The sequence below is a fragment of the Mytilus galloprovincialis genome, chromosome 3, assembly GCF_965363235.1.
Source record: "Mytilus galloprovincialis chromosome 3, xbMytGall1.hap1.1, whole genome shotgun sequence".
Taxonomy (NCBI): Eukaryota; Metazoa; Mollusca; class Bivalvia; order Mytilida; family Mytilidae; genus Mytilus; species Mytilus galloprovincialis.
The window spans coordinates 70,891,844-70,918,581 of record NC_134840.1 but is presented as its reverse complement, the minus strand read 5'-3'; the positions used below and the strand labels follow the sequence as shown (position 1 = coordinate 70,918,581).

Genomic DNA, 26,738 nt, shown 5'->3' with positions numbered 1-26,738 from the left:
CCAATGTAAGAAAGTTAACAATTATAGGTCAAAGTATGGCCTTCAACACAATGTCTTTGGCTTACACTGATCAGTAAGCTCCGGATTAAGGGCCCAAAAATGACTTGTTTAAAACAACTCAAACAGGAAAAGCACCAGTCTATTGCATATGATGTAATGTTAGAATCGGTTCCTATCTTGATCTATGGGATGACCTTGAGATCAGTCATTGTTTTTGGTGGGGTTTGTGTTGCTGACTATAGTTTATCTTTGAAATGTTTTGAGGACTTGTTTGTCTTTTCGTGGAACCTTGTTTTTAGCCATGGCCTTGTCAGTTTCTCTTTGACTTTCAAATGTCCCCTTGGTATCTTACACATCTTCTTAAGACAGAAATGTGATATTATTTTCTGTTGGCCTTAAAATTTAATTCTTTCTGTAATATCAACAAACACTGTTGTCCTTTCCCATGCCATCTGAAAGCCAATACCAGAGAATGGCAAGGAATAGAAATCATAATTGAATTTCAGCAGGTGAAGATCTCAAAATCTTATTAAATAATTTAGTTTATAAAAAAGTTATGTCACAAAAGATATTACGCCTCAAAAAATTACAGTATTTCAAAAAAAGTCCTGTATAATGGTTAATTTTTAATGGGTTTAAAGTTTCTTGATTTCTTGGAACTACATATTGAAATGCAAAGTTAGTAAACATAAATCTTTTGCAAATTATCCCTCAACTTAATGCACTCCTAAAACAGAATTTCTCTCAAACAACAAATTTGGCACACAGTCAAATAGATATATAGAATAACCACTTACCATTGTCTAAGAAACTTTTATTTGGAAAATAAGGTTTGGTAGAAATTTGATATAAAAAGATTTTTTAAAGTCTTATAAATAAGAACGTCACACAAGATTGAAAGCAGTACTGCAGTAAATTGGAAAAGGTGAACCTTTAATTGATTGAAATTGATAGATATAATTTGAATTTGATAGAATTGTTTGATTTGCATGTAGTGCTTTATTTATTGTGGTTTAATTTGTATTGTATTTATATATGTTGTGTCTGCACCAGATCATAAATATTGATTGCGAAAGACAATAATAACATTGTTTTAAATTTTATAAAATCGATCATGGTTAATTATTGGGTGCATTTATAACAGACTTAAATAAACATGTAAATGAGGAAGACATTGAATTTACGATATGAAGCAAAATGTGATTATTTACAATTATTGGGAAAGAATTCTAATATAATTTCAAAAAAAATTGCAAAAGTTTAACATTATAAGTATTGGTTTGGATTTACATACTTTGAATAGCAGAAGTACAATTTACAATTACTGTGGATTCAGTTATTTTCGTTAATACCTATTTTCATGGATTGAAGAAATCGTATCAACTTTTTTTGTGATATACATTTTACGTGACTCTGTACTTATGTATCACGTCATACTTTGAACCACACTATTATTTTATTTATTATTATTACTTTAACTGCTAAGTCAGTGTTTGTTATATCTATTTTGCGTGACTGTATTTATGCATCCCGTCATACTTTGAACGACAAAATTATTTCATGTCTACCTGTGCGAATTTCAAACGCGCAATTTTACACCAGTACCCATACCCTCCTTCCTTGATGGGTGCATTTTACATAGACAAATATAATCGTATATTATAATCAAAATGAGGATGTTAATTTGATGTATGCCTTTTTGTGCTTCTTCGTTACATTTGTTGTTTTTATAGTGATTAAGATGATAACACAATGTTGACTGCTGTACCCCTATTTTTGACATTTTTACCTATTATGTCTGTTTGTTTTGTTCACGCATCGGTGACTATATAATGGAATTTGATGCGACTGTCATACAAGTGAGAGGTTTAGCTAGCTATAAAACCAGATTCAATCCACCATTTTCTACATTTGAAAATGCCTGTACCAAGTCAGGAATATGACAGTTCTTGTCCATTCGTTTTTGATGCGTTTTGTTATTTGATTTTGCCATGTGATTATGGATTTTCCGAATTGATTTTCCTCTGAGTTCAGTATTTTTGTGATTTTACTTTTTATTGGTGGGTTTGCTTAATTCTGCCAAAAAACTAATGGAAAATTTGTAATTTGTTGACTTTTAAATTTGAGGATCACCTTTACCAAGGAAATTAACAAAAGTAGGTATCCAATGAAAAATAATGGATCCTTAGTATGAATGTTTTATAACCAATTGAAAATTTATTTTGCTCAAAATAATTATAAAACAATCCTTCTTTTTTTCAGGAATTAGAATTGGATGAGATACAAGAAAGAGAGGAACAATTAGAACTGTACATAGAGGAGAAACAGGATCTTCTAAATGTGAAATCAGATAAGCCACGTCCACTTAGGACTGCTTGTAGTGTGGAGGTTCTTACTAACTTACCAGTAGAAACAGAGTTTGGTCAGAAGACATCTAGTATGTTAGCATTAAATCGAGGAAGTGCTGGTGATTTGCCCGCTATTTCTCATCAGTTTTCGTTGTCTTCCATGATGTCTGTTGATTCTGAGAGTACAGAATCTGATTTAAACAGTAGTAGCTCAGATAACAAAAGTAAATTAAATTCAGGTGCTAAGAAGAAAATATCGACAGGGGCAAAAAGTGTGACAGATAGACTGTATCAAAAGTCAACACCGAAATTCAAATATGAGCCGAAAACTAAAAAGACTCCACCGCCAGCTGCTGATAAAAACACAAGAGGAAGGAAAGGTTTACAATCAGACAGTAGTTCCTCTCATAGATTGAATGATAAAAATGGAACAATTAAGAATTCAACTCCTGAAAAGAGAAGGAGAACCTCTCCATCAAAGACTGATAGTTCTTCTGATGCATCAACTTCATGTGAAAGTCAAACTTTATCAAGGAGTGCTTCAAAACGACATGTGAAAAGTAGTACCTCATTAGCAAGTGTACCAGAAGCTGTTGGAGAGGAAGGAGATGATCAAATAATGCATTCTACTCCCGATATCTCACAAGTTGTTAGGAGGAGAAATAAAGGCAACAGAAGTAATGTTTTTGATGATGACTTTCGTAGACATTCTGAGCCAGCGGGAGAAGAATTGGCAGATGCTTTTGAAAAATATTCACAAGAAATGGAAAAAACAGGAGGTGTTGATAACTCTAATTATAGACATAGTGTAAGTCAGGATGAAAGTGTGTCAAATAGAAATAGTGTTGATATTCCGTCCGTCATTGTGTCGGATCATACTGATAATATAACATTCCTTAGCAGAGGGGTCATCAGTGCTCAGGGACAAGAATGTCAGGTTTCTATGGCTGTCTGTGAAGGAGGAGAAAGTGTAGTAGCTACGGAGGACATTGAAGGTCAACAAGAATTTTATGTTGCTATGGAGGACCATGCTGGTTTTATGGAATGTCAGTCGGACAGTACATCTCAGGAATCTTATATCGTCATAAAACCTGATGTGAAACATGAAAAAGAGGTTAAAGTAAATGATAACAATACAAATATTGATGAGGTTGTGAACAGGTCGGCCAACTTCACAGTTGATCTGATGCCAATTATAGATGTGTCATACTGTGAGGGAGAACCTTTCATTCCCAAGTCACATGACATTTGCCAAAACACACTTTCATCTGGCGTGGATAGGTCAGATATTCGAGAAAATAATTTGTATTGGACTCAAAATGCGGAATGTGTAGAACAAGAAAATAGTGAAATCATGATTCGAAGAGGAAGTAAGAGAGAGAATAAATCACATCCTACCTCAACTGTACCCTCAAAACAAAGAAAAAGTGGTCAAAATAACTATCAATGGCTAGTTAATGCTATTTCTAGCTTGAGTGAAGAAAAACTTTTGGATTTAGATTATGGTGAGGAAAATGAAAACTTGGAAGAAACAGATAAAATTGACAATGAATTCCATGGAAACAATAGTGAGTTTGAAACCGAAGGAAGTTGTGATGAAATCATTGAACAAGACAATGGACTAAGATGGGGTAGGAAGGCTCCAACAGGAGAAACACTTGTTAACGAAAATGAGGAAATTGATTATATAGATTCAAATGTGTCTAGATTGGATCAGGATTGTCTCAATGACAACAAGGAATATTATTCTGATTCATTAGATGATGATGAAGATTCGTTATATGGATCTAGACCAAGTGGGGATCAGGAGGAACCAATGAGTGATTCGTTAAATGGGTCAGGTGGAGAAGTAAGTGAAAATAATGGCGAAACAAATGAATACGGTATAGATAACCATGAAAATGGTGTCATTGAATATTTTTCTGACATTGAACCCGATTTAGAAAATGTTTTACAAGACGAGGAGATGGTACAAGAGTTGTCCGATTATGATGAGGTTGCTGATGATGATGATGATGACATGATGGAAGAACGAGCGCAGATCTATATACAATATCCTATGGACTTCCCTGGTAGTTTGTTATACAGTATTAAAGAAGAATCTGTCCCAGCATCGCCTGATTTGTCAGAATCAAAAGATTTCAGTTCTGAATTAAGTTATGATGGCGATCAAACACTTGAAGATGATAAATATTTGTCACAGGTGTTTGTATTAGGACAGGAAAATCAAGCCACTGTTGTCAGAACTGAGGGGAATGCTGAGGAAAGTGTTTCCGAGATTCCTCAGGACAAGGTACAACATAGCGAAAAAGGAATTTGTGAGGATTCCAAAGATTTACAAAATTTACAATCTGTATCAAATGAAATGAGTGTTAGAAGTGAAACTCAAATTGTATTAACTGCAGAAATGGACAAAATTGAAGAAAGTCCTATTGTTTATCATCCAATTGAACCTGTACAAGGTGATCAGGGTAAAGTGAAACTGGTTATGTCAGCAAAATCTGTTCAGATCAGTGGAATGGATACTAGTGACATAAAAAATGAGGAACAATGGGGAACCAGTAGTCTTGTACAGGAAACAACAAAAGACTATGACAGTAATTTAGAACTTTGTTGTGTCAGTGCTCAGAGTATAAAAGAACTTGATTGTGAACAAAGTGAAGATACTGAACAAAATGCCCTTGAAAGTGAACAAAATGAACAAGAAGGCAAATTTAATGTACAAAGTGAACATGATTGTCTTGTTAGTGAGCAACATGAACAAGAAGGCAAATTTAGTATGGGAGAAAAAGACATTGTCAGTGAACAATGTAAAGTTTGTAATGTAACTGACAGTGAACTAACAGACATAAATGATATCAGCGACACAAACCTTGAATGTCAAAGTGCTTCCGAGTCTGTCACTCCTGATAATGCAAACAGCTTTTTTTCTAATTGTACATGTGCAATGCACCAAGCTGCAAACGTAAAAAATAACACTGGTAAAATAACAAAAAGTAAAACCTTGAACAAATCAAAACCATGTGAAAGTGAAACAAATGAAATGCCATTGGAACAAGTAGTTCCTCATGATCAAAATAATGAAGAACAAATGAAATTACAATTACAAGATGCAGCCAGTTTGTCTGTTTCTGAGGAAGTTGATGTGGACACTTCTGACTCAATAACTCTAAATGAAGAGATAAATAGTGTTGGTGCTGAATCTCAAAATGAATATGAAAAAGTTCCGCCAAAATGTTCTGAAGACAATTCTGTTAATCCTAGTGAAGAGATTAAAGTTAAACCTAGAAAATCTAGACCTGAAACAAGGACATTAGGAGTATCAACTTCACCAGATTTGGTAACTGTTGGTTGTGGTGATGATATTGCCAGTGACGATTCATTACAAGAAGTCCAGGAAGAACTACTCGTTCTACAGGAAGCTCTGGATAATAAATCTCCCAAGTAAGTTGTGTATTTATAATTATACTCACACTAACATGACAAATACGCTTGGATACATTTGTAGTTTAGTACTGTTAAAAGAAGTTTTTGAAAATTACTACACATTTTGAGATACATATTCCTTGTTTTATAATTTGGTATTGTTTATAATATGATGACTCATATTGTAAAAAGTAGAGTTGTCACCCTTTCTGAATTTTCAAAATTGTTCAATGGGTTTTAATTAAATTTTACACAAGGATTGTGCAATTTACAGAAAGCACATTCAAGTTAAGTTTAAATGGGTATTGCTAAACTAGGAATCATGTCAAATATATCTATGTAAACAATGTTTTCTGGCAAGTTTACCCAACCATCTATAGCAGACTTGCAATAGAGCTGTTTACATAACTTTGCTTGATACAGCATTTGTCAATTATCTCTATTTTTAAATACTTTAGCTGTATTTCATTCCCTTCAACTTCTGTTTGATTAGAGACTGACAAATGGTTAAACACTGGTATTCTTGTAAAAATTAACCAGGCATGAATGAGACAGTTGTTTCATTGAAAAATATTATGTTGATAAGATGCCATTCATTTCTAATAGAAAATTTTATGTTTTAATACTACCTATTCTACTATTTTCAGTTATATTTTTTACACAAAAAGTTTCTGAGAAGCATCAACATCATGTTAAAATTTTAGGACACAAAACATTTCTTGTTTATTTGCCAAATCATCAAAAAAATGTTAAATCATAGAACCTTATGCTTTAATGCAATTTTTGTGTTACGTATATATACATAATTATTCTGGGTAGACATAAACTTTTAAGTGTTACATGGTTCAATAACTTATCAACTACATGTACATTGTTATGTAAATTAAATTCTCTTGAATTTATCAGATTTTTTTCATGTTTGGTTAGTTTGTTTCAATGGTGCATGTTTCTTTGACAAGATAGATAATATGTCATGGAGTTTCGCTGTTAGATTTAGGAGATTACCTATACTTAATAGCAAACATAAAACGTCAAGGTATTATATCTGATTATTATGTATGTTTATTGACTTGTTTATCGATTTTCACACCAATGAAAAAACAATTTATTAGTATTAATTGATCAACGGCAATGTGTTAGAATTAATTCAGGTGCTTTATCAATTCTTGATCTAGATACATTTCTACCTTGAAATATAATTAATCAGGATCAAAACATCTATATTTGACTTAAATTTTAAATCTAGTATCAATAAAACAAGTCGATTATCAAATTAAATTAAATTGATTATAGGAATGTGATGACTTGCATTTTATCCTTAATTTCCAGGAGTACCAATACAAATGGAAGCTCACTGTCATCTGCAAGGAAAGCCACCAGAAAACGTGCCATGCAGAAAAGAGGAAGTGGCATTTGTACAGAATCAGAAGAATTAATGTCTAGTGATTCTCCTGGTAAGTTGTCGGAATATCAACCGTAAAATTTTATTGTCTTTGCATATAATTTTCATCATAATGATAAAACCCCTGCTCTTATGGTGGTTTAACTCTTGTCTTGTTGCAACACATTTCTTCAGCATTTTTCTCAGCAACTATGAGTCATAGCTTCTAAATGTGTATTGCCTTAATCTTTTTCTGGTTGTCCCATACTGGTTGGCACAGTTTCAATTCATTAACAGTTCTCCTAGTCCTACAGAAAAACTCATCTTAAAAAAGATTTGCAACTATTTATGGAAGTGTTTTAGCTTTATCTGGTGATGCATACCAATATGTACCATGTGACAGATTTTCAGTTTGTAGTGTTCCTCTGCCTATTTACCAAATAACTTCTATGAACTATGATTTATGGGCAATAGCTAACTAAATTACTTTTCCCTGAGAAAATCTTTAACAGTGCTGTTTATATAACACCTTATTTTTGATAGCAAAAATTGAAATTTTGCAAGGGTTTGAAATTAAATGTAGATATATTGGAATTTTTTCGATTTAATGTCCCAATTTGATTTGATTGATATAATCTTATTTAAATTTGTGTTAATTAATTGATTGAAAACATGATATGATTAATAATTTTATTAATTTGACAGAACATTGGCTTGAAGTCAAATTTGATCATAAAAATACTCTGACCGAGTCAACATTTTTCACACTTATTATAATTTTGTATACTTTCATTAAATAATTATATATGTAAGGTATTTTGTTTACCGTCAAGAAAACCAACTTTAAAGTTATGAAGAGCTTCTACTTTGTTACGATACAATTAAATCATTCTATGTCCGGGGTTTAAATCTACATTGGTTGATTGCCAACAATTGATCAGAAAAACACTTACAGAATTTATATTGGGTCTGATCGTACAGAAGTTTATTGACATATGGGAACAAAATAGTGTTTTATTTTTGTTACATTTGAACCTTTGGGATATAAAGATGTTTACTGCATAAAAGGTCAGGTAAATTATATAAAGTATATTTTATGACATGCTATCCGCTTTGTCGATTCGATAAAAGTTTTGGATGTAGTTGGTTAATTTTCATAGTCACATAATAGTAATGTTTTGATGAAAAACATATGCACATTAAACATTTACAAAGTTTTTGTAGTTTTGAATATGTCATCAGAAAAATCCAAAATTCCTGAACCTATTTAAACAGCGAATAGGTTACATGTTTAATTTTGTTAAAGCTGTATGTTTGCTAACGTATTGAAAAATGTGTGGGATTATTAGTTTTTAAGTTTGAAATTTAAATGTACAAGAATTACGGTTTACCTGCACAAAGATTATGTAAATATCTCTTTCTAGTTGTCCTCTGAATGTTTTATTGATGTCAGGACTTCAAAAGGCTTGCACATGTACTGCATAGCAAATATGACAACTCCATAAACTAACTAAGAAAAGCATGTACAGAAATCAAGCTGTATTTTGCCCTTAATAACTGGGAAAAATACTTTTAAATTCAGAATAAAAATAAGGATATAAATTGGAAAAAAAGTTCAGATTTTTAGAACATTTAATAAATAATTAATCATGGGCTTGACTTATAATGGATAATACCACGGGTTGACCCTATATGCCACCTAATTTACCTGGAACAAGCAATGGCTAAAACGATTAACAGTTCTTAACAGGCTTCAAGAAGTGAAGTTCTCAAATTATGAATAACTCTGTGTGTTCCATTGGGAAAGAAGGAATTTATTTTTCTTATATCCTGTAATCACAGTTGAAAAGGGCATACAGATGACTTCCACATTCCTGCATTTTCCAATACATTTCCAATGTCATATATATGTTACTGAACAAATTTATTTCGACTTTTATTGAGGACACAAAAGCTTCTGAAGAGCATCATATTCAAAATTTCATTAGATGTCATTTATTTATTGTGTTGTTGAGTTGCTGTCTGATTGACATATACCCTTAATCTCCTTTTACCATATTAATATTCATTTGTATTCATTTGTTGTTTAGCAATTAAAAAATGCATTTAAATTCTTGTTATTTCCTTTTTCTTAAATCAAGTTCATTAAGGTATTTGTTACATAACTTGACACAAAATAATGTTTGAAATTTTGAATTTTTGAATGGAACAAATAATTCAAATCTATTGCATAAGAATTACAACAAAGCTAATTTTTATGCTCTGTTAGATAATGCTTATGAATGGAAGTTCTTATGCATACTAAGAATTTTTTTCTTTATAAAATATGACTGTATATATGTTTAGTATTGAATGAACAAAACCCATATACATTTATAAGGAAACACCTTAGAATTATTGGTTTCATTCCAAAATACAAATAATTTTATAGGAACACAAGCGTCTTGACAAAATCATCTAGAGATAAAGTATGTTAATCATAAAAACATTACCAGATTTCATTATATACCTTAATATGGCAGTGACCCAAAATTTAGGAACTAAAAAGGATCTTATATAAACTTGACTCAGTATATTATTTATTGTGAAGATATCATGAAACTTGGCAAAATAGTACCTTTGCTTTAAAACTGACCTCAATCCACTTCTCCAGGGGTTATTTTGGTTTATATTAAAAAGATTTGTAGTGCTGTCAGCATATTTCATAAATATGTGTTACAGAAAATCCGTTTAAACTTTCTCTAAAATAACATTGTTACAGGAAAATGTAGACGCAAAATATAAATATTTATTCCCTTAAAAAAATATTTATCTAAGAACAGGACAATCTTAGAGATCACTATTTTGTGGCATGTTTTGATATAGGATGACAATCTTTTTTTGTGTCAATGTTGAGAATGAATGCGGTCATATCCATGGAATTTAATCGTCCATTGATTGCCTTAATGATTTCTATAAGATTTGCCAACCATAAAGTAAAAAATCTATTATTTATGCACTTGAATTGAGAGCATCAGCTACAATGTATTTAAAGGATTGTTAGTGGGAAGCTTTAAATTTTTCATTGATGTTTGATATCATAAAAGAGGGTCATTCACTGAGGTAAACAATACAAAATGCTAACCAATAGATCCCCCATTGAAAGATTCTTATCGAGGCTCAGGCTTTGACACATTTGATGTTTATGTGACGATAATAAGGACCATTGCAACTTGAAAAAAGTCCTAAAGAACTGCCATTTATAAACAATGTTGTCTGCAGGACTATTTGGAGGAGGAATTTTGAGGTAGTTAGGTGTAGGACTAGGACTGTCAATCCATTGTAGTTTTCTTGATACACTGTGTAGATTTGTGAAATGAAAGAAATCAACCCCTATTTTCCATCTTTTGGATTCTAAAGTTTTTAAAGGCAACATACATACATGTTTATTGATCTGTGAAAAGACACATTAAATGTTATCTTCAGTGTTTCTAAATAAACTGCTTCAAAATGATTTTTCAAAATCAAACCACTATGACCACCAAGAATTTTTATTAGTTTTGTGACAGGCAGATTTTTTGGTTTTTCAAACATTGTTGAAATCAACTATTGTGACATTTTTTATAAGTTTGTTTACTCCTGCCTTCTAACTGAACATTCTTATTTTTCCCTTGGGAACAAGAGTATTTTTTTAGAAAAAAAACCTACAAGGTTGTTTAAAGTTGTGTACTAGATTAACTCTTCAGAAGAATTTTTCAACGTTTTCAAATTGGATTAAACTCAATTTTATAACTCAATATACACTGGTGTTAGAGGATTAAAGATTTTCATGTCTCATTGATCAGGATTTGTTGGCAAGAATTTATAACTTTGAAAGGTTTTAGTATATAAATATGTATATATACAGTTTAAGAATCTTTTTCTTGGATTTAATTTCTCATTTTAAATGTTATTGACGCTTGGTTTTCGAATAATTTGAAAACATGCATTTATATGTATTGGTTCTGCCTATCTATGAAATCCTGAAAAATAGACATGTATGCTTTTTTTCCCAAAATTCTTGCACTCTATTACACTATAATAGCTTTCATAGTATATTATGAATTTGAAAACTGAAGTTAAGAACAGTATTAGGCTAAATCTTAGTTTTGCTTAAATTGGGGGATGATGACCTTGATAAGTTTGACCTCTGCGTGTAAGATATTCTCATGTCTGATTGCTCTTGAAGATAAAACATCAGAAATAAGAATTCCTTTATAACCATTTTATACATTTTGTACCTTATAAGTTATCAAGTAGTCAAATATGAATTTAAACATAAAAAGAAATCAAGAAGTTGTTAATTATGTCTTTGACGAAAGTTTGATCTCTAAATGTAAACATTGACAAAGGTATGTCAATTGTAATCCAGTGTAGATCCCTTTGTACTGTGCCTTGACATGTACCGTGATATTCTTATGTCAGTCATACAGTTATCACCAAATGGTCTTTTAACACATCGATATTATGGATCTCATAGATGATATGATTTGATCAAATTACCTTCAACTATTTATTGATAAATGCTGACAATTATAGGTGCAAAACAAACAATTTATTTCATGTTTTGGCTTGAATATTCCTTTAGGGAGATGGCTTAATGGATATAAGCTTTGCAGATCAGATAATTATTTTATTTAAGCCTTGATTTCTCTCTTTTATCAATAATTGGTTACTTTCAAGACATAGCCAAGTTTGATATCAGATTATCTAATTGTCTTGCATTGTGTTCAAAGGGCCACCCAACTAAGACATATTTAATAACCAAATTATTGTTTACCTATTTGTTCTGTGATTAAAGATACTACTTGTTTATAGCAGGGGAAATTGTTTTTCTTGTGTGGTTGTAATCTTAAATGATTTTTTTTTACTCAAAATCAACCTAGAGAATCTAAAACTTCTTATTTTTATATAAAATTTCTTGATGTTTTTGGTTAGCCTTAACCCAGTGACCATAAGACCAACACATACCACCCTTTTACATAGTTTGAATTGATGTGTATCGCTTTAAGTTTAATTTGTAAAATTACTCAATATTTATAAAGATTATTTATGCCATTTAATTTTCGTGTAAGAGATCTTTTTGAGAAAATTCCATTAAATTATTTGTAAATAGGGATTATTGTTCAATAGTACGACCTGATGGTCTAGTTTGGTCACGGACCTTTTAAGTTTAGAAAATTAAATAGCGATATTTACATTTCAATCATTACCACAAAGCTTGTATTGTTTGCTGATATTGAAATAACGTTTTTAGGTTGATAAATTTGATATCAACGATATAGATGGGTTTAAATAAATACGGGGAAAACATTTTATACCTACCTACTTCTGACGGAAACTGCTTACAAATTCATGAAATTAAAAACATGAATATGAATTAAATTGTTTGTGACAAGAGTGCAATTATTGATGTGAGAATTTAATTATATTTATAAATTGGAAGCAGGATACATAAAAATAATACATGTAGGTGTATTTTTTGGCAGAGAGAAGAGAGATATTTCAATTTAAAGGTGATATTATTCACATTTTAAACAACGTTTTGGTCTACTGAACAGAATTATAACCTGTGATTTTTGTCCCTGCAAAATTTATATTGATTCTTTTAAGTAGTATATTACATCTGAAGTCCTTGGAAGGTATATTTACCAAAGATATTGATCGCTATTGGAAGGTGTTGAAAACATGAGCCTGAAGATTGATGTAAATTTTAATGATTTCTAAAAACAGTATTGAATAATGTTATTTTTATTCTTTTGCAGAAAGTCAAAGTAAATCCTCATCTTCAAGACCTGATTCAGCCTCAAGACGGAGGAGACGTCCAAATACCAAGTCAGCAGATCGGTCTGGCAAGAAATCAAAAGGATTAAGTTCTGATGAATATATTACCTCTGAGAATGACAGCGTCTACTCAGATGAATCTCCATCCAGGAAGTCCAGGGATGGAAAAAAGAGTAAGGAAGAAATACCTGTAGACATTGCCAAGACTTTAAATAGTTGTATTGATGAGTTAACTGATTCTATAACACAAAATGATGGATTAGAAGATATTGACATGGACATGAATATTCCAAATGGATATTCTGCAGGGGATTCTGAACAGGAACAGTATGGCACCCGACAGAAAAATCGTCATGTTAATGGAAACTATATTCCCAGTTTACAACTTCGTAATCTTAGTCAAAGTGAGGAACAGTCTTGTGAATACAATGGACAAGATCAGTTAGAAGATGCCAGACAAATGTCTTGGAGGAGTTCTGTATCATCTGGAGGTCAATCCTCAAGGTCAACATCTGAGACGAGGGATGCAAGTATGCAGACAGATAGTCCTTTTATGTCTCTGCCAATACGATCACCAATGTCAACACAGACAGAAAGTGGTTCACGGCATTCTCTGTCAGCCTCACCTATCAGTGTGTGGAACTCTGTTGATAAATGTATAAAATCCCCAAAAGGTCATAGTGATGGAGGAAAGGAAAAATCGCCAGGTGGAAAGAAAATAGTGAAAACAAAACAATGCAAACTTTCGGATCTTTCGCATACTACTCCAGATACTTGGTCAGCAGACATAACTGACGTACCACCAAATTTTGATGCTAATGTTGATATGGAATCTGGATCAGAATCTGACGGTGATGCTGTGATTGTAGAAACAGAAACATGTTCCCCTGCAACACCTTCAACGTCAGATCATTTTTTCGAATCTGGTTATATGGTACTACAAGAGCCACCATCAGGAAAACAAATTCCTGTGAAATATGAAGTAACGTTGAAACCTGAGGAAACAAATATTCATTATAATGTTGAAAAAACTGAGTATAAAACGTATGGACTTCATTCACCTGGCCGTGAAACAGAAAATATTCCTGAAAGTATAAATATTAACATTACGGATAATACATCAAATTTTTCTGAAAACAGATATGAAACTATTACACGGCAGCAGTTCCAATTAAATCAAGCAACTGATGAAACTCCTTCTGGAAATATTATTTCGGAAAGAACATTTCGTGCATCAAGTGAACTGTCCTCTGATCGATCTGATTCAAACTTGGAAATAAGATCTGAGCGGTCAAATGTTGACACAGATGAGCAAAATTTTGTGGAAACAACTGTCCAAAATGTTCCTATTAATCCTATTGACAATGATAGATTGATAGGAAAAGAAGAGGATATGTTTTCTCCAAGAGAATCAGATACTACATCAGACTATGGGACAATGATATATGATAGAAGGAGAGGCGTTTCAGCTGCTTATGATTCTGACGATATTGACTCATTAGCTAGTTACGGGAAATACTTTACTGGATCTCAGGAAAATACTCCCCGTGGAAACATAACAAAATTGGAAAGTGACCAAACAGAAAGCGGATCTTTTCATGAGGGTGAAAATGAACCTCAAAATCTTGAACAAACATCAAATATGACACCAAGATCATTTATATCAGAAGATCAAAAGTTATCGGTAGAATCCATCAATACAAGTCGTGATACATCAAGGTCATCAGAAGATGTCTATGTTACTGCTGAAATGAGTAGAACAAGCTCTATGTCATCAGAATATAAAACTCCACAACAATCACCTAGGGAGGGTGATGAAATAAATGACTTATGTGAAAACATTCAAATACCAGATATTTCGGATTCATCTAAAGCCTTAATCAATGAAAAACTCAAAGAAGACTTAAAAATGCAAAAAACTGTATCTGTTAACACTGAACAGCTGAAAGAAAGGGAACAAGTTATTAGAGAAACATTGAAAAATGAACTTCAGAAAAAAATTGAGGATTTAAAATACAGTCGAAAAAGTAAAGATGATTCTGCCATCAGTTCTGATTTTACAGATGGAGATTCGGTTTCAGTATCACCAAGAGGGAGTCAGCTTTCAGAAAAATTATTAGGTGTTGGAAATATTGGTCCCGATTTAGTTGAAGTGAGAACCACTGAAACTGAAACATCTTTCGAACCGTCATCTGGTGCTCAGTCATACTTGCCAAAACTTGTAGACATAGACAATAAAAGTGTTCAGAAAATCCCACAGAAGGATTCTGGGAATGTTTTTGATGACGAAGACATGGAGGAACTCATGTCACAGACGACAGAATATTTGTCAAATGTGCAAAATCAAAATAATGGGGCAATAAGTGATAGTGATACTATTGGTGGACAAGAACATCACTCACCAGCATGTATTGAAAACAAAATGTTTGTGGAAAAAGAATCAAGTGATCGATCATTATCGCCTGGTGAAGTCGCAGCAGACGACATGTATGAACAGTTTGCATCAGGTCTTAATTCTGGAAGTGGTGGTGAAATGGAGAGTGAATATTTCAGCAATGAAAATGACAATACTGATGGACATCATGAAGACTCGAGGTCCAGCATAGAAATGGGAATTAATAGTATGCCGGAAAGACGAAATTCTGCCGAACTTTTAGAAATGATGGACTCTAAAAATCTGAATTTGGAAAAATGTTCGTCTCTTTCAAATATCAGGAAAGATGTTGATGTTTCTGACTTCCGTAGATCTGTGTCTGAGAACTGTATGGACCAGTATGAGGAAGCTGCATCTCTTCATTCTAGTAGCTCAAATGACAGTATTGTTTTCGTATTTATGGGACAGTCACACACCAGAGAGAGTATGGAGCAATTGAAACATTATACATCCAAACAGGAAGGATATAAAGTTCATGAATCTAACGATAATATTCTGTCACAAAACCATGGTAACGGAGAAACTCGTTCATATAAAGACAGTGATTATAAAGATTCTGATGGGAGCATGGATAGTCAAGAAGAAATGATAACTAATATGGAACATATTTTATCACAGAATGATTTAGATAGTCCAGAGTTTTCTGAGGAAACAGGTATTGATAGCCAAGAAATATCTGAGGAAACTGGTCTGGAAAGTCAGGAAATATCAGAGGAACAATACCTTGATAGTCAGGATATATCTGAGAATATTGACAGCATGGGAGATAATCAAAGTGATCCTCTAAATTCAGGGGAGACAAGTCCACTTACGACTGAGATTGTAGAGGAAATAGTCACTTATGATGTTAATCCAACAGAGACAGCTTATTATGAGAATAAAAGAGTGAATTTGAATAACAAAGAAGACGAGGAGCCACTCCGACATAAATTTGGAATTGATGAATCTATATTACCCATCCCAACCAGATCTGTGTCATCAGATAACTTGCCACGTAAAATTTCAAATCAGAGAAAAATGCATAGATCAAGATCAACAAGTTTGCTGGATATGGAAAAGCCAGAAAAAATTAGTACTTCAAGTGATAATGAAGGTATCTTTCCTCCAAATGTTCAACACTCAGAAAGTAACAGCATAGAACTTGATCAGAAGGAAGATAAAGAATATCCCGGTGATATTGAGGCTGACCTTGAAGGAGAGGATGTTGGAACTGGTAGTCCTGACATGCCTCCAACACCAGCACCAAGTGTGGTAGACGACACAGAGGAGGACAAACAATCTTCTCATGCTTTAAACCAGGATGTTCTGTACTCCTCTCTCTTCCCACTTCAAACCCAGCAGTCACTGCTTGACCATAATGGCAATATTGAAGACATCTCAGGTGCTCAAGGTGGAACTCCGGAAAGAAGTAGACAGCTAATATCACCGTCCAGATTTGTATCTGTTGGTACCCAGGCAGCTTTGGCTGATTCTGAAACTCAGACAGATGCATCTGTGTTTATATCGCCTGATGGCAAAATAGTACAAGTATTGCCAGGGTTAGACTCTCCATTAAGATCTCAGAGTATGGTTACTCTACAAGGCAGAATGACACAGTTTAATCCTTCAGAAGATTCAGAAAACTGGTACAATTTGTCTTCTCTCATGTTAGAGACTATACCATTGCTGAGAAATATAAATCAGAGGTTACCAGGAGCTGATATCAGTCAGGCTAGTTCTGTGGAAAATTTTGCCACTGCAGAAACATCATCTCTTTCAACACAAACAACTGGATCCCTGGAGAACATAAATAATACTGGTGTAGATACAGATAAAAAATCTGAAACAAAAATGGTAGAATCTACACAAACTGAATATAATCTGACACATTCTTTCACAGAAACAAATGATTTACCACAGGATAATTTGGAGAAGTCAGAAATTTCTGTACAAACTGATGAACCAGAAGTTAGAAAGACAGAAAGTAGTGAAATATCTGTGCAAACTGACTTTGTATGGAGTATGGCAAGTTCACAACCTATCACAACAACCACTGCTTCCCTAAACTATGCATGGAATAACCAACAACCAGAAAATGAATCAGCAACTGGTTCCTTGTTCTCTGTTGATAGAACTAATATGCAGACAGGAACTGTTTTAAAATCATCGGAAGAAACCAGTACAACAGAAGCTAAACCTCAACACATGACAACTTCAGAAAAACATGTGACCAGTGATGGCGAAGATAGCTCAGAGGAAGTGTATACTGAAAATTGTGTCATGTTTTATGACTTTGTTAACAAATGCTATGTACAAAATGTGGAAAGTTCAGAATGGCATCGTTTAGAGAAAAATCGTAAGAAAAATGAAACAGAAACAATCGCTACAAATACTATTCATCCTTCAGAAAGTATTGTTGATGCTAGAAAACATGATACTGTTGAAAATCATACTACTGTCAAAAATGACAATACTGAGATTGATCGTGGAGTGCGGATACATCCCAGATTTAGTGGATACAGTTATAAAACCTCTCCAAAACAAACAGACTCCAAAGAAGAACAAGATGTGAAATCTGAAGAATCAAAATCATCTTATTCATCAGTACAGCAAAACAGTGCCGCATCATACAGAAATAGGTACAATCGTGACAGTACTAACCGTTATGATTTTACTGCTTCGAGAAAACAGGAGAATGAGCAAAGTATTAGCCCGACTTACAGATCTTATCAGGAGGAAAAAAGGCTGAAGGATTTACGTTTATCAGAAACAAAAACAAAATATGACAAACCACAGTATCTTCAAGAAGAAAATAAGGAAAAAAGACCTGAGTCACCAGAAGAAATAATTACTGTAGAAGAAATAATAATAGAAGGTCAACAATTGACATCATCAGAAAAAGCACACAGAGATACACTAACACTGAAAATAGAACCTCAGAAATCAGATTCTCAGTCAGCTGACCTTGAATCTCCTCAGGAGACAATAACTGAGGAAATAGTGACAATAACAGATTATATGCCATGGGAGACAATTCCACTCAAAACAGACTCAAAAACAACACAACAAATCGAAAAGGAAATTGTTGAATCTCCAGAAGAAGCAAAAAGTGAAGAAATTGTGACAATAACGGATTATATGCCATGGGAGACAACTCCAAGTGGGAAAGAAAGGTTGACTCCACTGAACACAGACCCCAAAACAACAACACAACATATGGAAAAGAAAGTTGTTGGATCTCCAGAAGAAACAAAAAGTGAGGAAATTGTAATAGAAACTACAATTATGCCATGGGAGGTTAGGGAAGAAACCAACATTCCATCATACACATCACATGGTAAGGAAAATCTCACTTCACTGAAAATAGAGCCAAGAAAAACAACACAGGAACACATTGAGGAGGAAACAGTTGAATCTCCCCAAGAATGGGTCACAGAGGAAGTGGTAATAATATCTGATCCAGAACCATCAAAATTGGACAGAAAATCTGACTCTGTATCAACTACTGAATCATCAAGATGGGACAGAAAATCTGACTCTGTATCCACAACTAAATCATCTAAATTGGACAGAAAACTAGACAATGTATCCACAACTGAATCATCAAGATGGGACAGAAAACCAGTTTCTGTATCCACAACTGAATCTTCAAGATGGGACAGAAAATCAGTCAATGAATCCACTACGGAACCATCAAGATGGGACAGAAAACCAGTCTCTGTATCCACAAATGTTGTAACAAAATTGGACAGAAAATCTGACACTGTATCCACTACAGAGACATCAAAATGGGACAGAAAACCAGTCATTGAATCCACTACTGAATCATCAAGATGGGACAGAAAGCAAGACACTGTCTCAACAAATGAACCATCAACACAGGAAAGAAAGCAAGACACATATTCCTCTTATATTTCACAAAGGGACAGGACAAGAGACACTCTATCATGGAAAACAAGGCCAACAAAAACAAATCAAAGGGCAGTTGATGAAGACAAAATTGAATCACCAAGAGAGGTTTTAACTGAGGAATTTGTAACAATTACCCAAACAGAACCTTCAGAATGGAAAGTTAAGGAAGAAAATGGTATTCCATCAAGTAGACTTCAGAAGGAAACTCTACAGAGAGATCTACAGTCACTTAAAATTGAGCCTAGAACATTTAAAAGACATCACTTAGATGAGGAAATTATTATAGATCGTGAATCTCCCCAAGAAGAGGTTACTGAGGAAGTTTCGACATCAGTTCTGATAGACAGAAAACTACATCAACCATCTTTATCAGAAACATTTAAATTTGAACGTAAAGCGCCTATTGAAAGATATGTTGATAATGAGAATATTGTTGAAGATATTGTATCTCCCAGGAAAGACGATACTAGATATACATTGTCAAAAGATTACATCAGGCCAACACAAACTGGAATTCGTCAGAATACGAACGAGCAACCTTCCACCTCCTCACAGCAGTCTAGCTCATCTCAGAGCGATTCTTCTCAACGTACCTCAGAAACTGGACAATCAGAACACCACTCTTTTGAAACTAAAACAATAAAAAGAAAACCATTAGAAGACAAAGGAGATGATGAAAGTGACGATGAGAAGGAAGGAAGAGATGAAGTCTTTGAACAAGTATCGGAACATCATCATTCAAAACGTGACAATACTCAAGTTCAAACAATACTTACTGAACGTGAGCATGTCATGGAGACGGAATTTTATGTACCAGATATTGAGGCTAGTCAGGCTGAAATGGATGCTCTGAAGGAAGAACATGAGAAAACAATGGAAGCTATTAGGAAAGCTGCTTCTGAAAGAAAACAACGAACTGATTCTCTAAAAAACAAGACTAAAAAAGTGATAGAAACTGAATTTGAAATGACAAAAGAACTAGAAACTTTAAATGATGAGGATTTACAGAAAAGAAATAATGAAAATAAGCAAGTAACGTTTGATATGAATTCAATAGAAACAAGAGAATATAGTATTTTATCAGAAGACAATGAACCCCAAGACGTGCCAGAAAAGAAAGCAGTTACGGAATATGTCACTGAAACTAAACGTGATAGATCAGAAACTGATGATACTGAAAGTAAACTTCAAAAACTTGAGTCAATGTGGAAAGATTATGTTAGGATAGAGAAAGAATTAAAACAGCGGAATGATGGAAATGATGACAAATCAAAGAATGACTTAATTGATGACGTTATGAGTGATAATGATGAACCTTCAAGTATCAAAAGGGAGGCAACTCCATTGAAATCCAGGACTGAACCTGTCACAAGACCCAATTTTAGAGAATATAAAGTTCAGACAAATATTGAAACTGATGAGCCTCTTTCTCCTATTACGAAAATCGACAAAACTGACATCAAGTTCATGCCTACCTACACAATTGATTATAAAGGAGATAGACCCAGAAGTGGTGCAGAAACTGCTGAACCCTCAGACAGGAAACCAGCTGTAGTAACATATACACCAAGAAATGTTACGAAAACTGTTGTCAAAGAGAGTGTTACAAAAGTTACATCAGACAGGAAACCAGCTGCAATAACATCAATACCACCCGTCTCAGCAGAGAAGATACCAACAGTTCGTTCAGTAGATAAGGTACCAGCAATTGTAAAATCAGACAAGAAACCAGTAACGTCACTTCCAAGATCTCTGTCAGTTGATACTTATACCAATAAAAAAGGAAAAACTTGTAGTATTGGAACTGAAGTCTCTGTTGACATCTCAGATGACTTTACACAAACAGACAATGAAATTGTACCCGCTTATGAACCACCTCAAAGAAGCCAAAAGAAGGATTCGAATAGTAACCAGATCAAAAGTGAACTGGATCGATTGCATAAAGAAAGAGTGGAGATCATAGAAATGTTGGCATTGAACTATCTACCTGCAAGTCTTACTGTAGAATTACTAGAAGCAAAACTAAACTACTGTATTGGACAAACTGACTTGTTGCTTGGCTCTCTGGAAGAGACATGGAATAACATTCAGGATGTCATTGAAATTGAGGAAGAACACAATACTCATGTTGTCACTAAAGAATACCTCACAAAATACATGGAAGATCTACGCAAATCCAAATATGATATTAAAGTATGTAAAGAAAGAATGGACATAAAATCTGGAAAAGGTAGAGGTAGGCCTGTGGGAAGAAAGCGTGACCTACATAGAATGATGAGACAGACAGAAATTGAAGCTTTTCAAGCGGAGAGGAAAATGGAACAACAAAATTTTAATACTGTCAAATCTATTAACAGAATAAGCCCTGCATTTGATGAAATCGATAGAAAGTTCAATAGTGCCAGTCCTAGGAATCGTGATAGAATTAACATTCATACAATGTCACCTTCAGAACATGCTGCTTATTTAATTAAACTACGCAAACAAGTTGTCAAGGCAACTGAACAAGAGGATGTACGACACAGAATAAGTAGGTCCTGTTCTCCTTATGTTGGTCAAAGATATGATGGAGATCATACCCCTCTGGCAAGTCCAAGAAGCTACTCAGCCTATTCAAGTGAAACTCTTACATCTTCTCCACATATATCTATATCCGTCACAGAACCTGTAGAGAATGGTATTGGATCCTATACCACTAGCCAAAGAAGATATTCTACTGATACTTACTCTTCAACCAGTCAACGGAGCTATTCAGCTGATGCCAACTATTATTCGTCATTGCGTCAGCAGACCTATACTACTGATAGTCCGTCAAGAAGGTCAGGGTCAATGACCTATACTACTGATAGTCCGTCACGAAGGTCAGGGTCATATAGTAGAACAACACCACCTCAGTATAACAGATTTTCATCTCCAGATTACAGTAGATCAATGTCTCCACAGTATAACAGGTCCAGTTCACCACATCTTAATAGATCTGTGTCACCACAGTACAATCTAAGAACTGATGTTATTAGTCCTCATCATTCGTATGAACTGTCACCACAGTACAATCTAAGAACTGATGTTATTAGTCCTCATCATTTGTATGAACAAGAAGCATTGTCAGAGAGTGTTTACAGTGTTAATGAGACTCAAGAACTACTGAGGGAGATACAAGAGGCTAGAGAACGAAACCAAGTGGAGATTTCCAGAGCTGAGGAAACTCTTAATTCACACAGGTATATTATGAATCTTTGTTAGGGTATTCATATGGATGTCCTGTATTCATTTAGTTTAAATATGAAGCAACTCTAACAAAAAAAAGCAAGTAATTCTGAAAAAACTGAAAATGTAAAACTGTTATGATAGTAGTATGCTAAGAAAAAATTCTCGAAATCTTTTGACCTCTTAGAATTAATCTGCAAACCAATGTCCATAGGAACAGTCAATTCTATAAAAAAAAAATCATAATATGTAAAAAAAAATATGGAGATCTGGTATAATTGCCAATTAGACAACTATCCACCAAATTTCAAATGAGGTGGATGTAAAATATTAAAGGCAACCGTACGGCCTTCAACTATGAGAAAAACACATAACATAAGATCGGCTATGAATAGCCTGGACATGAAAAATAGAAGTTATTAAAATGTTGGTTTATATTAGAGGTCACATTTTAGATGATAAAATTAAAAATATGGTAAAGTCACATTAAACAGCTAACATTACCAGTTCAATACTAATTTCAATGCCTGATAACTTTCAACTCTAATCTTGATAAACTTATGCTAGTGGCATGAAAATTGGTTAACACACAATACAGTTGTGTATGCATATACTATTTCACACTGATATGCAAACAAATACTATGTTGAATGTATTTTTGCATTACATGTAAGTAACTGAAAAACTTTTTTTTTTATTATAGGAATGGAACAAGCTCCAGTACCTACAACAGACCATATTCCAGTTATACAAACTCTGCTTGTGATTCATTGAACACTACTAATTTAAGTGGCAGCTATGAACTTTATGATGAACGATCGAATATTACAATGTCAAGGTCGTCCTCGTGTAGATCACTTGACTCTGATTCCGTCCATGGTAACTATTTGTCTCCGCGATATGAACAAGAAGTCATGCATACCCGTCCGATTAGTTCATCAGACATTAAAACACGAATTCTCAGACACAGGAGATTGCCACGATCATGATGACTCAGGAACAGTATTATTATTCTGTGATATATTTGGTGCCAAAGATTTAGTATGTTAGATGATATTATTAGTGAGAATTTATGACCTAGCTGTTTTTCAATATAATTGTGGAGATATATGTTTGAAAGTGTGGTAAGTTTATAGACTTTGTGTATCTAACATTTGTTTGATTTTTGTTTCCAAAGGAGAGCATTAAGATAGTTCATGAAACACTTGTTCTTAAAATTTTATGGCAAACATAGTACATTAAATGGGGAAGAAAATTATAAGCTTTACTCAGCATTGTTAGTCTGTAAAAGTGGAGTACTGCTTTGTTAGCAAAATAAGCAGAATAACAGTAAAATGTAACAAAGACACAATATCAGATCTTTTTGTTCACTTTAAAAAAGTCAAAAATTTCAGACAATGCTACCTACAAATACCAAAAAGACACACACATACAAAATAACACTAATGGAGATGATTAAAAGATGATACATGTATTGCTAACCATAGTTTTCTTATTTCTCAGGATAAAATGACACATTATTCATGAATTAAGAAAATTTACCATTTGTATCAAATGAATAAGGAACTAATTTTCTAAAGTTTAGTGTGTATTTTCCTATAACCCATATTGTTCTAATGTGAAATGACAGAATATTAGTTAGAATATTTGTTCTGGAAACATGTAACGTTACTACTTATTCTAGTAAAGTCATTTTTGTATCTTTAAATTATTAAAATTAGATAAGCACTTAGCTGTTATAGTTTCTACCAGATAAATTATTGTGATTTTGAAGTTCATATTTTGTTGTTAATGAATGTCAGAGCTTTAATTCAAACTTGTTGATTTTTGTTTTTCAGAGTGATTGTAAGAAGAAAGAAGAATGGTTGGATGTATGAAAAAAATGAGTTATATATTTATTCTGATGATGTATGGATGGGAAGAGAAGAAAGACACATTTATATTTATTTTTACACACATTACACATACATGTATTCATTTCCATTTGACATTTACCATGTTAACCAGCCTTCTAAAACTAGGAGGCATTTACAAAATTGTACCCACATCAACATATAAAGAACAGATAATTTTTTTACTAATATCAGATTTTGTTGATATTCAGTAGGAAGGTTCATATTTATTTATAATACTTCAAGCCATCTTATTTTATACGGCACTGGCCATATTTTCATGTATGGCAAATGAAACCGTCCCGTTTTTAAAGAATAACAAATTCCTAGTCATCAAAATTTTATGAAGAATTTTCTTTACTTTTTCTGTGATTAATTCATTATTTTCTAGTCTGAAAATATATTTCCTCACAATGTGATAAAATTAATATAGTTTATGATATAAAATTTAAAATCCAAATTCATATTATAAAAATGATTATAATCATGTTAAACTAGTTTTTTTTTTTTTATCAAAGTAATACATGTGGTAAAATAAAAAAATCTATGCATTGTTGACTTGTTAAAATATTTATTTATTGTTTTTTTAAGATGTGTAATGATAAAATGTTCAACATTCCAATTTTTTATTACTGACAATTTAACAGTTATTGTTCACTTGACATAAAACTTTGTTACTATGACAACTTACAATGGAACCTTCTTTTTCTGGTACCCATCCTTCTATGTCTGTATTTACTTTTTGGGCAACCAATCTATCATGATCCTTTAATACATATTGAAACTTATTCTATGATTTTAATTTTGATATTAATTTGGTCAAAATCAATGTCGAAATATTTTATTCTTTATTTTAATTTACATACTTTGTCAACTTGTTTTAATATATAGTTTTGCATTGTGTGAAAGAAAACTTTTTTCTGTTATCAGTATGTATTTTTTGTCAAAATGAGAATATTTATTATTCATATTGAAGTATATTGGTCTCTTCACAAGAAGAAAACAAATTAGGTTCTTCTGTTTGCCATGTGTAGAATTATTAGGTACTTCATGGACATGGCTTATTGGCCTTCTATAGGGTAAACAAGAGTGGTCTTATGATCATTTTAAAACATGTAGGCTTCAATTTTCATAGGATGAATTGTAAAAAAAATAATGATTTTGATGAACTTGCCAGTTTTACCAATGGTGTGTTTGGTGGGTAGATATTTTAGATATCATTGTTTGAATTTAAATAAAAAAAAAAGAATATTATATTCAGGGATTCGTGTAGATATATAAATTGAATACTCTGCAGTATATATTATCACCCCCTTCATTTTATTCATGTCATTTTCCCATGGTTGACAATAGAGAATGCCGTCCAAATATTATATTTTACAGATTTTTTACATCTTTACTTCAATCATTCCCTGTAAAAAACATCATCACCCAAATAAAAAGGTTGGAATTATTTTTTTTATATTTTCATAAGATGAAATTTATTACTTTTATATTTAAAAATATTTTGTTCCAGCGTTATATTTATTACATTCCAATCGTATTTATTGCAAGACTCAGAAAAAAACATCTCTGAGTGAACAGAAATATTATACATGTTTCATTTTTGAGAGAATGAAACAAATTAAAAACACCAAATTATATTCAATTAACCTGTGATATGTAAGAAATTTATTGTTCATGATTTATAGAATATTATAAAATGGTGATTTACTTTATGCTAAAAAAATATCAGTTCATATACAGCTGACATACGGTGTTGAAGAAGGTGTGGGCATTCCTTGGTATATTATTGAATTTTCACAAGTTAAGAATATTTTCACTTGTTGCACTAAGTAATAAATATATTTATATAAGTTAGTCTGACGATGACAATAAAATATTTAAAAGAACATGTTATTTTTCATATTAGATCATCATGGTCTACATGGTCATTTTTGTCTCGCCTTGACAGGGTCAAAAAGCTAGAAAAAGAAATGCTATGTCAGCATCAACAATGTATTTGTTTGTGATAAGGTCTAGTTTATGGTAAACCACTAGTGGTAGGTCAATGATATTTGATATATAAAGTTGTATTACAATGGCACATCTCATTACCTTAGAGATTATTCAGCCCGACCCTTATTCATGGTCTATTGACTTTGAAACTTTGCTTAGTTTACATGTATTAGTTTGTGATTAGGTCAATTAATGGGTAACCACACATGGTAGGCAAATTATATTTGGTGTTCAGTTGTATAAGAATTGACACATCTTATTACCTTGAAGAATTTTTGAACCTGCTCCCTCAGTCATGGTTTACTGACTTCAAAACTTTTGCTTAGTTTTCATGTATTACTTTGTGCTTTGGTCAGTGT

At 32.9% G+C, this 26,738-nt stretch overlaps 1 protein-coding gene across 4 annotated transcripts in view; it reads left to right on the top strand.

Moving 5' to 3' along the window:
- Positions 1-26,273, top strand: part of LOC143068823 (uncharacterized) — an 80,471-nt gene extending 54,198 nt beyond the window's left edge. For all 4 annotated transcript variants that reach the window (XM_076243141.1, XM_076243140.1, XM_076243139.1 and 1 more), the window contains 5 exons: positions 2,263-5,792; positions 7,104-7,228; positions 12,939-22,503; positions 23,193-23,613; positions 24,328-26,273. In XM_076243141.1, coding sequence (XP_076099256.1) covers positions 2,263-5,792; positions 7,104-7,228; positions 12,939-22,503; positions 23,193-23,478 — 13,506 coding nt within the window. In that variant the 3' untranslated portion in view covers positions 23,479-23,613; positions 24,328-26,273. The remainder of the gene's footprint in view (positions 1-2,262; positions 5,793-7,103; positions 7,229-12,938; positions 22,504-23,192; positions 23,614-24,327) is intronic.
- The last annotated feature ends 465 nt before the right edge of the window (positions 26,274-26,738 follow it).